The sequence below is a fragment of the Buteo buteo genome, chromosome 5, assembly GCF_964188355.1.
Source record: "Buteo buteo chromosome 5, bButBut1.hap1.1, whole genome shotgun sequence".
NCBI classification, from domain to species: Eukaryota; Metazoa; Chordata; class Aves; order Accipitriformes; family Accipitridae; genus Buteo; species Buteo buteo.
The window spans coordinates 8,874,977-8,887,351 of record NC_134175.1 but is presented as its reverse complement, the minus strand read 5'-3'; the positions used below and the strand labels follow the sequence as shown (position 1 = coordinate 8,887,351).

Below are 12,375 nucleotides of genomic sequence, written 5' to 3'. Positions count from 1 at the left end.
TTCGCTCACAGCTTGCACTAGGCATTGTGGGATGTTTATGGTTGGACTTGATTTTCAGTGTCTTTTCCAACCTGAATGATTCCATGATACCTGGCCCACAGTGGGACTTCGCTCTCATCAGAGACATGAACCACTTTGGTTCTCATGATAATTTAAAACAGCTTTTAAAAATCATATCATTTCTAATCATTAAATTTACCCGTACAAAGAAAGAACAAGCAAATTACTTGGAACAATTATCTCTTGCCTTGAATGACTTGCTGTAACTTGTGCAACTTGTTGTTTTTAATAGACTATGAGCCTCAGACCATTTGTGAACACCTTCAGTACTTGTTCGCCTTGCTACAGAACAGCAAAAGGCGATACATTGATCCCTCTGGCTTCGTTAAAGCGCTGGGCTTGGACACGGGACAGCAGCAGGTAGGTTTGAGGCATGCCCCTCAAGTAATTATCCTCTTTAAAGCAGCATGAAACTGCCATTTTATGTTATTTTAGCATCTCCAAGCTGGGTTCTGCTGCTTGGTACAAACACAAAGGGAGAAGCGGTGCTCTGGGCCCTTCCCATCGGTGTGGGAGATCAGGAGGAGCCCAGGGAGTGATGGGATGGGGACAAGGAGCTTTGTTAGTGCCTGATCGACCCCAGCACTGTGTGGGGTGGGAGCTGAAGCTGCCGTGAGGGTGTTTTCGCAGGTGCTTTATGGGCTGCTCCTCCCAGGTAGGTAGTGCAGCAGGGGTTGAAGGGCCCTCACAGGGCAAGAAGGCATTTGGTCGGGTCACCAGGAGCCAGCCAAGGTCCAATGTGAGCATGCGAGGCAGAGAAAGCATGGTTAGGGAGGGGCGAGTGCCACAGACAGATCCTGTGGGACTTTTGCCGAAGCTGGCTCAGGAGAAGGGCACGGCTTGAAAATGCACTTTGGGAAGAGGAAGAGCCCGAGCGCCGGCGTGTGTTTCCTCGGTAGGATGCGGGAGGGGAAGGAAGCGGTCACTACTGACCAGGGATACTAAAGGACAGCTGGGAGGAGCCAAAGCCCATTTGTTTTCCGTAGGGGAGAGCAAAGGAGAGCCAGGGTGGGAGAGGAAGGCCCTGAGATGAGTGTGGGGAAGCTCCCAAGCCTGGCAGGAAGGGATGAATCTACAGGGCAGCTTCTTATTTTTGGGGTGTTTTTATTTTTCTTCTCACCTACAATGCAAGCAGGGACAGCTTGTATTGCATGCCGAGCTTTGAAAAATGAGCATTAATGGGATAGAAAGCTCTGCAGGAGGTTTTTTTTCCTTCCAGAGCCCTGCAAGGAGCGGGGCAGAAGTCAAACCACCCGGTGCGGCTGGCCGGGAGCCAAGTTAACTCACGCCGTGGTCTCACGCTGGTGGCCTCGCGCTCCTTTTAGACAAATTCCTCTTTTTCTTTAGTTCTCCCGACTGGTCTTTTTTCTATTCAGTACACGCTGGAGTCTCTGTGCAGCCTGTGTGTAGGGCTCTGAGTAATTTGCAGTAAATTAGTGACAAGGTTGTGATTGGGCTTTGTGCTGTGGTGTATTGTTAATGGACTTGGCTTTCTCTTCTAGGATGCCCAGGAGTTTTCAAAGCTGTTCATGTCACTGCTGGAAGATACTTTATCCAAACAAAAAAACCCAGATGTTCGGAACATAGTGCAAAAGCAGTTCTGTGGAGAGTACGCCTATGTCACAGTGTAAGTATTTGGTCTTTGGGAAGAACCTTTCTGTAAATTAAATATTTAAACATTTTAGAAGTAGTTGAGTGGGGGGGGGGAAATTCCTCCTAACAACTGGAGCAGGCAGGTAAGCTTCTGCCAAAACATTTTGTAAGAGGTTTTTAGCTTTTAGGTTTCCTGATTCTGTGCACATGGTGGTGTTGCAGTTCTCCAGCTGCTTTTAATCCTTTAATGAAAATTTACCAATTAAACCTGCAAGTGAGTTAATGGAATGTAAAGTCCTGCACCCAGAAAATAGTGTACTTGAGTGTTGTATTTTCATTCCTGCATTCTCAGAGCTGTGGATGTCACCTCAAAAATGATATAAAATGGTGTATGCAAGTTGCAAGCAGGTGCTCCTGTTTTTCCTGGTAGATGCTATTATCCTGTTTACACCTTCTTGCAGAGTTTTTGTGGTGTAGGGGTGTGATCCGCATTAACTCTGACTTAACTTTTTCTCCTGGTTTTATAGCTCAAGGAGTATTTTACTAGGGGCTGGGGAGTTCAGACACAGGAACCAGTGAACTGTCCTCATGTGTTTTTGTCTTTTTTTTAATCCTAGCTGCAACCAGTGTGGCAGGGAGTCCAAACTTGTATCTAAATTTTACGAACTGGAGTTAAACATCCAAGGGCACAAGCAGCTGACTGACTGTATAACGGAATTTCTTAAGGTATAAGCATGTTGTTCTTTGAGTCCTGCTATTCTTAGCAAAGTATTTTAATTCCTTCCTTCAATTAACAGCCTTTGAGGTCGGTATCAGAGCGAAGCGACTGAGTTGTCTCGGTGAGATGCATCCAAAAGGAAATGTTTTTTTCTGTGGACTCAGAAAATGAGGATTGAGTCATGCCAGCAAGGAGTGGCTCGGACCAGAGCATAGGACATGTACATATTACGGCTTTAAAGAGCACTTGAAAGTCGCACGTTTAGTTAAAATACTTTCCCAGCAAAGTTGGGAAAAAGTCCTTAAAGTCTGACAAAAAGTCCCTGCGTACTTTGTCATGGATAGCACTGGGAGAATGGCTGCTTTTTGTGTTTTCTATATCGGTGCTCATCTGCATAGCAACAGGAGACATTCCCTCCTCTAAAGTGCTCTCAAAAATACTAGGGAGGGCTGGGAATAGCTGGGGGAACAGCTGCAAGTGCTCTTAATTCGACTTGAAAATTTGCCTAGATCTTAAGTTAAGATCTGGCATGTTAAAGATTCGAGGTGTGGATTCAACTACAAATATTTGGGACAGAGCTAACCTGAAACGTGACTCTGTACCTCACCTGTCTGGCTGTTGGGCAGCGGCTTCACTGATGCACTCAGCAAACCGGTCACTCTGCTTGCGGAAGGTCTGCTATGAAAAAAGACTGGTTTGTGTATGCGCATTAAAATCCTGAAACAGTGAACTTTCAAGTTTGTCTGCTCCTCCTTCAAATGAAACAACCGGGTGACCTTGTTTAGGGCAGTTGGAGTTCTCCTCTGGCCTAATCCTGCCATTGGATCTACTTGGGCATGGACAATAACTCTTATGTAGTGATGTTAGTGTTGCTGGGCATAAGAGGATTGTAGTTTCCAGGCTAAAATGTGGCTTTACATTAACTCAGTCCATGTGAGCTCGTAAAAGGGTGATTTAATTATTTTCTTTTTCCATAGCCCTCATTGGTATAAACCAACTCAGTCAAGCGGGGAGAAAACTTGACAGTCTTGTAAGTGACCTGAGAACTAGGAATGGGGCTTGATTCAGTCTGAAATTTTCCTTCAAGTGAGAGCAGCCTACTATGGCCATGCTGTAAAGCGCATTTATTAGTGTGCATTTTTAACTAAGAGATGATTCTGGAAAGCAGCTGGGTAGGGACTTAAATGGTTAAAACAACTTTAGTGTTTTTCAGTCTCCAGCTGTTGAGTAGCTGGGACTGGTTGACTTTTCAGTGGTTACCTGTTCTCAAGACCTTTTTTTCTGCCTCCCCTCCCCACTAGGAAGAAAAATTAGAAGGGGACAATCGTTATTTTTGCGAAACTTGTCAGAGTAAGCAGAATGCCACGAGGAAGATCAGGCTGCTAAGTCTTCCCTGCACGCTCAACCTGCAGCTGATGCGTTTCGTGTTTGACAGGTAAGCCTCTCGCTGGAGCGCATGCTGTAGAAATGGGAGCACCCTGGGTTGCATGGAAGCTCTGTGGGAAGTCATCTGCTCTGCTCTTTCTGCATTAATTTGAGAGATTGAGGATTGAGTGCGTGCATAAGCTTCTCTGGGGACGTTCGGTGGGTTTCAAGGGGAGTTATTTTGAGTTGTGAACTGTTATTGCTGTCCCCTGAACCGAAGCTTTGTCTCTGTACAGACAAACTGGCCATAAGAAAAAGCTGAACACCTACATCGGCTTCTCTGAGCTGCTTGACATGGAGCCTTTTATGGAACAAAAAAGTGAGTTCTGTGCACTGTGTTTTGTTAACTTCACCCACTGCCCCTTGGCAGATGAGAGGAGATGTCCTCTGAATTCCCTTTTTGATGGAAAATTACGTCAAGAGTTGCTTGAAGCCTGCATTTCAAATAACCGCCTTGCTAAGTGGGTTGTGGAAGCCACAGCCTACTTAGTGAGGTCTTGGAGAGATTCAAGTTCAAGTGCAGTCTTTGTCTGCTGCCTTGCGAAAACATTAAGCGCTTGGAAAGAAAAGATCTGCACTGTTTCATCTAGAGCGCTGTGTTAACTGCTGCTTCCCTTCCAGATGGCGTCTACGTGTATGAACTTAGTGCTGTCCTCATACACCGAGGTGTGAGCGCATACTCCGGGCACTACATTGCCCATGTGAAGGATCCACAGACGGGGGAGTGGTACAAGTTTAATGATGAAGACATAGAAAAGATGGAGGGGAAGAAACTGCAGTTGGGGATTGAGGAAGATCTAGGTAAAACCTTTAAGTTGTGAGTGCCCTTTTAAAATAACTCTTTTCACCAAAAACACGGAGGCTGAATATGTGGAGGCCCTGTTACTCTTAAAACAAAAGTGCTCCTACGCATGCTGTCACAGCTTGGGAGTAACGTGTGAAACGGCAATTCTGTTAATTGCAGCCAGACTTTCTTCATTTCAGCCCTGTGTGAGTTTTTACGCACACCTCGTGATCGGTTTCTCTAGTATTTCTCTTGCCTGCCACATGGCAGATAAGATGCTGATAACTCAGGCAGCAGTTGCCTATCGGGATGAAACAGGCAAGTTGCCGCTTCCTTGGCCGGTGTGCAAAAGGAGGCTTAGGAACAGATAACAAGATTACTTTCAGTTTCCTTAACGCGTTATGTTTTTATTTCCACTGAAGTGTTTTACTTAGAGGCTATAAAGAGTCTTCGTAAAAACTCTTGATCCAAATAACGGCTTGGAAGCTAAAACTGCCAGTTTACTTTGCACTTTTTGCTTCTTCGCACTCTTCTGTTTTACCATTGTTGTCTCACCTTGCGCCGGTGTCCTGGTACTGCCCCAGATAACTGTCTTCCCTGGACAGGACAGGGTCTTGATTTATTGGAGAGCTTGGGCTGAGGCTGGACCTGCAAGTTTCTTGGTCTGCGGGTCGATATATAGGAGTCGTTCAGCATTAAATTGGCATTTTGAGTGCTCAGTTTTGCAGTCACTCAGCGTTCCTTAGCACAGGATGCTTTGCAGTATCTGGAAAAGGGGAAGTTAGTGCCAGAAATTTCACTTACAGTGCAAGCAACCCATTCCCAGAAACACTAGCCCACCAGGATGCTCATGCTTTGCTGCAATTGGACTTTATGAAATGTTGCCTTTCTTTAAAGGATCCTTAAGTAACAGCGTAATGAAAAGACACCCTCAGATGTATTTGCTCCCTTAGTTTGTTGTAAAGCCATGTCAGCCTGAGCACACCCTCGAGCAGGCATGGGGCATTAGCTTCCTTCTCCCATTTCCTTCCATGGACACATCTTTGTGATGCTGCTTTATTTTCAGCTCTCTTGCTAGTAAACACTTTCTTGCGTTTCATCACGATGTATATAAATGCTGGCTGCCACCGGAGCAGCTTTGTCATCCTGTTAATGTTTGCCGGCTGCTTGGTTGCAACTAGATTGTAAAGCTGGCTAGACATCTAGTGGTGTAAGATAGAAAAATAAGCCCTGAAAGGAAATAAGAACTTCTCAGCCTTTCTTTTTAATCTCCCAAGTTACCAGTGTAGCAAAATAAGATGCAAATAATCTGCTGTGGCCGTGGTCTTGTAAAGGTTTATGCTTAACCAGAAGTAAGTTTTCTTGCTGAAATACAAGACTGCTTGAAGAATATAAGTAAAGCGTGTTTAGAAGCCTCTGCAGGCTGGGAGTCTTTTATCAAGCACTTTTTATCAAGTGCTGATGTTATTTGCCTACTCCAAGCAAAACTGAGACTCTTCTTTGTTAAACATGCGTGCAACACCAGGAGAAGGTCGGTAACGTAAAACAGAGGTCTGCTGTGGGGAGAGTCCTGTGGCCTGGCCACGCAGATGGGAACAATTTAGAAAATATTTGGAGAAAATGCAAATAAAGAGTGTCTAGGAAGTCCTCTGGATGGTGTGGTGGGAGAGGCATGTGAATTTTAATATTTTAATATTTCAGTGTTCCATTTAGAGTTTGATCCATGGAAGGTTGTTCCTTTATTTTTTTTAATAAAAAACCTGGTTGATTTTTGAAGCTGCAGCTGTAGGTAAGTGTTTTTTCCTTGCCTGGCAGTCTGTCTGGAAGTGGCAACTCTTGCAACACGAGTTTACATCGCACCACCAGCTGCTCTGAAATGACTGTTTCTGTGGCTGTTCGCTCCCTGAAAGCTTTGTTGTCCAACAGAAGGGCATGTGTTTTTTCGTACATAATCACCTGTAAATAAGATTTTCTTCTCTGAGGGTTTGTCTCTGTTCTTTGGTGTCATGACACCAGAACAAGAGGCAGAGGGGAGAAAGGATGTTTTTGCAAGAGCTACTTTTGGCTCAGTGAGGTTTAATTGGGGAGAGAAGAAAGGCTCGTGCAGAATTGTGGTTCAGAGCAGACTCCTAATTTTAGTCCCTTTGAATTACCCTGCCTCCAGAAATGCCAGAGGGATTTGGGTCTTGCTTTGGGATACAATTTTTGGCTCATGGCAAGCCCAGTGCTTGGCAAAAAGAGGCCTGGCAGAGCGCAGCAGGGAGAGGGAAGCCGGCTAGGTGGCAAACTCGTCCCGTTAACAGAGAGTCAGTAAGTGAGCTTGTGTGTTTATTATGTTTTGCCTTCTGTACCACAGCGGAACCTTCTAAATCCCAGACTCGTAAACCTAAGTGCGGGAAAGGGACTCACTGCTCACGCAATGCTTACATGCTGGTATACAGGCTGCAAACCCGGGAGAAATCTCTGACAATCGAAGTACCAGGTAAGTGAGCTTTGACTCTCTTGGCCTCTCCGTCTCATCCTGTGATGCTCCAGGTGGGCCAGGAGTCGGGGTTTTGTTCGAAGCCCCTTTTGTGACTGCTGTCCATGAGCCCCCAAAGGTGCCATATGGCAACTTAGTGTCATGACCAGTGAAACCCCTGGGCTTTCCTAGCACTTCAATAAGATTAGCCTGATGATCCCACCCCTGTGCCTGCTCAGACCTCGCTACCTTAACCAGCGAGACGAGATGGGAAGGGGTTAGGAGGAGATCATCTGGCTGGGAACTGCGTGCGGCAGCGGGAGCATTGGGATTCGCAGCCAGGATCCCGCAGGAACTGCTCAGGTTCCTGAAGGCAAAGGAGAACAGCGTGATTAAATGTCATCGACAGTGCATGTACTGTGGTGGAGGTGAATAATCCTGACAGATGTCAGGTTTCTTCTGTGAGTGCTTAATCTTTGCCATATTGAGAATAAACGGCGTGAGAATAAGAGGTTGCAAGACCTTAACAGGAGTTTTGTATGAGCGCATTCGTGTCTTGCTTTAGAATTACTGGGGGTGGCAGAAATCCCTGTAGGTTTGGCCTGTGGATTTAATGATGCTTCATGTTTGCGTGCTACTTGATTAGAAATATTAATTAGGCCCCTGGTGCTTTTGGGGATGGAGGTGTGTTCTACCTTCTTCCCTCTTCTGCAAAGCGGGGACAGTGGAGGTGGCGTATCCCCTTTGGACCTCTGCTGTTTGTTCAGGTTGTCTGGATATGGAGGGGGTAAATTGTACAGATTTTTCTCCTCTAATAACAGCACCAAACCTTTTCCAGCCCCACCATCACTAAAACCCACCCTCTGAGCCACACAGCTTTGGGAGTTAGTGCTAATTCTTACCTCAGATCTGCATTTTCAGTCTTGGCTCTCTTGCGCTCCCTTTCCTCCTACCCCTCTGCCCAAAACAATAACTCGGCAAAAGCCTCTCCACCCAGCTCCAAATTCCTGCGCAGCCCCGCGGTTGCCTTTGTTTCACATGGAAGCCTGCCAGGGAACAGGGAGCGAAGGGCAGCAGTCGAGCCGTGCGGTTGTGGGGAGGTTTCATGCAACTGTAAATTTGAGGCATTTTGCTTTGATGCTGTTAAAAGCGGCTTTTCCAGGACGGTGGAGAGATGTAACTTGGCTCTGACCTCGAGGGCATCAAGCTAGTTGTCTTTTAATACTGTGTATTCTCCCAAGTCAGATATTGTGCTCTCTGGCAGCACAAGCGTTAACCTTTCTGGAAATATTTTAGCTCTTCAAAATACTGCTAAATAGGAAAAGACTTCAGATAAGCAATGCTTTTGCCCTGCCTTACAGCAGCCCTGCGAGGGAAGTGTTTTATCTTCTTTTTTCCCCTTGCTGAGGTTTGGTTTGTTTGGGTTTTTTCCACCAGCGACAGCAAATATTCCCATTTCCCTCACTTTTCTGTTGACACCAGGATCTTCCCTGGCTTATCTCCCATCTCCTGAGGGCTTTTTGCCCTTGGGTTTGCAGCCTGCTAGACCCTTCTCGCTGAGATCATGCGTACTTGTGGGGCTGCATGTCGGGACAGGCTTCAAGTGTATCTGTAGGGTGAAAAGCTTTTGCTTCTCCCCTGGGAATGATGGGTCCTTGGCAGCAGATAGGAGCTGCTCTCGGTGGGAGGCAGAGAAATGGCTGGAGCAAGAGGAATAGCAGGGAGGGACTGAAGCAGGCAGCAAAGCGTCCTGCAGTGCTCCGGCTCTGCAGCCTCTCACCAAACGCCATTGCACTTTGTGCAACTGCCAGCACTTGGTGTAGGGTTGTTAGCTAGCAAAGGATTTCTCTTAACACAGCAACCAACTCCGAGTAAATTATTTTCTTGGGCGCTGTTGTATTGCACAGGACAGTTGCATTTAATCATCTACAGCCATAAACATTGGAGAGAGCAATGTCCATGTGCTTGGCTTTTGGAAAGACCTCGTGTGTTGGTACCTGTGTGGGGGAATTTTTAGGCTTGCTTGTTATCCCCAGATAACCAATCGCAGGAATAATTAATGTAGTTGGTATTTTTCCTTGGAATGAATGCTTTTTTTCTTTCCCAACAGCTTTTCTGCAGGAGCTGGTAGAGCGTGATAACTGCAAGTTTGAGGAGTGGTGCAACGAAATGGCCGAGATGCGCAAACAGAGTGTGGCCAGAGGCAAAATCAAACACGAAGAGGTGAAGGAGCTCTACAAAAGGTTACCCGCTGAAGCTGGTCTGTAAGATATTGTGGTAGTATTTTGTAGTAGACCGTTGTTAAGATTAGTAATGTTTTGTAACTAACCCACAACTCACTTCTGTGGCCTGAATGCTTTGCTGGAAGGCATTAGCTATAGCCCTTTTGAAGAGGAAAGCGATCACTGTCTATTGTTGCTGTGTGCATGCTTAGGATTTGCTTTCCCTCTCTTGTTTTTCTGCCTTAACCTATTTTTCTCCTTTTTTGCTCATTCTCATGGCCTCTGGCATCACTAATTCCCTCTTGCTCCTTCCCCATCAGTCAGTCTCCTGTGTGCTTCCATGCATTGTGACTGTTTTCTTCTGCCCGATGAGCAGCTCGTCTCGTTAGCGGTTAGCATTGAGGCAGAATAACTGGCTGGTCTCAAATTGCCAACTCACAGCAAGTTTGGGAGCTGTGGATCTGAATTAATCAGCAGGTAACAGGGTACAAGAATGCCTGACCTCCAGCAGAAAATTATTTGATTCATCCCTGCCAGTGCTTCAAAGCCCCATGTCTAAGCTTCATAGTCCGTCTGATGAGTGACTGGGGTTAATCCTTTCCTACTACTCCTTGTGCCTTTTCGCCTTAGCATGTCTGAGCACAAGGATTTTTATTCCCCCCCTTTGTTTTTCTCTCCTATCTCCCTCAAAACAAACGTAGGGGCACTTGCTCTGTCCATTCAGCATGGGGGATTTCTCTCCACTGTGTGCATCTCCTAAAATCTCCAGGAAATTTGTAATTAAAGACTTTAAAATGTGTTTAATTGTGTAGCTTCTTAGACAATTTGATGTTTAGCTTCTAATATTCATTGGTCGATGCTCAGAACCATCAGCAAGATTCAAGTAGCCGAACAGCAGGCTCCTTAGCTCCCATAAAAGTCTACCTCTTCAATTTATGAAGTTGGGTTTGCAGACAATGGGCGCTTAACTCACGAACGGGAGGGTGTTGCAGCTCATCTTGCCAAGTCCCCGCAAGTCTGAGTGGTGTTAAAATGTCACTGTTAAATCAAAGTTGCGGTGGAGGTATGAATCTGCCGTGAGTCATCATTAAAAAGGAGCAGCGAGCACAACTCCAGTGTGTTTTCTGTCCCCCTTAGCAGAAACAGAATAGTTCGCTCTTGGCATTTCTAACATGACAGAGGAATAAATCTCAAAAAGATATTTTTTACAGGTGCAGGTAGAGCTCTTTTGCCCCAATTTGAAGATGGCAGGACCTGAAGCACTGCCCTGAGGGCACCCACTACCTGCTGCTGGGCACCTGGGCACAGCAGTTTGCTAGCACAGCTGGAGGCAGCGTTATCCCAGAGCTGCTCTGGGTCCGATCCCACAGGAGCTCGGGACTCTGCAGCTGTGCAGACACGTTTTCTGCCAGCTTTCTGTAGCCTGCCCCAGAAAAACGTACTTTCCGGGGGAAGCAGCTTTCATCCCAAACTAGCAAACCATTTCTGACAGCGTTGCAATTCTCTGGAGGTCATGGCTGTGTATCTCTGATGGCATTGCGTAAGATGAAAATACTGCTGATTTATGCTGCAGAGGAGAAGAGGTTTTGAAGCCCGGCTTTGCAAAGCTCCAGTGCAGGCTGGAAGACAAAGTATTTTCCTGTAGCTTCTGTGTTGCTCCTTCATGTGAAACATTAAGGATTTGTGTTAGTTTGATAAATGTAACTAACAACTATGTTTCCGCTCAGTTTCAGAGCTGCCTTCCTAGCATCAGCAGAAAGGGTTTAATTTCCTCCAAATTTCCCAATCATCTCGCAGAAGGGTTTCCACAGCAGTACTGGGTCTCAGTTGCAAGGTGCAGGGGTTTCACTCAAAGCTATTTCACTGCTCACACAGATGCTGACCTGCTCCTGAACCTTGGCTGTGTGTGAGGTGTTTCTCCTTTAGCAAACAAGGGCGAGCCTGCTGCTCTATTTAACAAAAAAAAAAATCACGCTCGCGCTAAAAAATCTGAACAAGTTTCCATTTGTACTGTGAATCTTAAAATGTGTGAGTGTTTCTCATCCGGAGTTGTAAGAGCAGCCCAGAATAACAGAAATTTTGGGCGCCAAAGGGTCAGGGCGAACACTGACCTTGTCTCTTTGCTGTTGTTGCCTTTTATTTTTCAATCTATGCCGATGAGCTCGCTCTTTATAGAAAGAGCCTTTAATGTATGATCATAATTTAAGTATTATATCTGTCCCTTGATGGACGATAGGAAAACCTTCCCCTTTCCTTGACTACTGTCCAATAAGCCCCTAAAGGTTTAGCAGTCTGAAAGCACTCCCCTTCCTACTTGGAGTGCTCCACTGTTTTATATTGATTGCTTCAATTTGAAATGACCACTTGTTCTTGCATATCTTAATTTCACATAGCTCCTGTCTTCTAAATGTGTGTTACAGAGATGAGAATTGGACAGGGGAAGCTGTATCGGATGTTTGAAAACTTGTACCGCAGAGGTTTAATCAACAGTGGTAGCCTGTTAATTTTTAAAAGTACCGTTGAATATCAGAGTAATTATAAAATACCATCTGCTGTATTGTGTATTAGCTGAGATGTACGGGCTTGTTTCTTTTTGTGTTTTTTTCTCCTTCTAGGTTCCCCATACGACTTCATCTCTCTCGAATGGCTGCAGAAATGGCTGGATGAGTCTACTCCTCCAAAACCTATAGATAACACAGCTTGCCTGTGCTCACATGGCAAACTCCATCCAGATAAAATATCCATTATGAAGAGGATATCGGAGTATGTGGCTGACTTCTTCTACAGGAGATACGGAGGAGGGCCCCGGCTGAACGGTAAGGTGTCAGGCTAGACAATGCCCTCTCCAAGTCACGTTCTCATGTGCTGAATGTGCTTTAGAGCCTTCTTCTGGTCCCAGCCTCATTTTGAGCCATCCTTTATCATTGTAACTTTATTTCTGCGCATAGTTTTTGTGCTGCGCTGTTATTTCTGGGTGTTTTTTCATAATATCACTTAATTACATTAGCATTCAAACAAATACAGTTAGTCTGATTGCAGGGTCTGTTTCATACCTGAGTTCTGCTCTGTCTAGGAAGAGTTGAGCTTGGAGGAATTTCTGAGACAGCAATGG

General features: G+C 45.6%; 1 protein-coding gene across 4 annotated transcripts in view; it reads left to right on the top strand.

The window, feature by feature from the left end:
• USP48 (ubiquitin specific peptidase 48) overlaps positions 1-12,375 on the top strand; it is a 30,350-nt gene that overhangs the window by 2,082 nt on the left and 15,893 nt on the right. For all 4 annotated transcript variants that reach the window (XR_012650373.1, XR_012650372.1, XM_075027645.1 and 1 more), the window contains exons 4-12: positions 293-420; positions 1,563-1,687; positions 2,271-2,379; positions 3,673-3,806; positions 4,033-4,115; positions 4,418-4,597; positions 6,937-7,062; positions 9,152-9,301; positions 11,879-12,079. Coding sequence is in view for 2 of the 4 variants with exons in the window: in XM_075027645.1 (XP_074883746.1) it covers positions 293-420; positions 1,563-1,687; positions 2,271-2,379; positions 3,673-3,806; positions 4,033-4,115; positions 4,418-4,597; positions 6,937-7,062; positions 9,152-9,301; positions 11,879-12,079 (1,236 nt within the window). In the remaining 2 variants the exon portion in view is untranslated. The remainder of the gene's footprint in view (positions 1-292; positions 421-1,562; positions 1,688-2,270; positions 2,380-3,672; positions 3,807-4,032; positions 4,116-4,417; positions 4,598-6,936; positions 7,063-9,151; positions 9,302-11,878; positions 12,080-12,375) is intronic.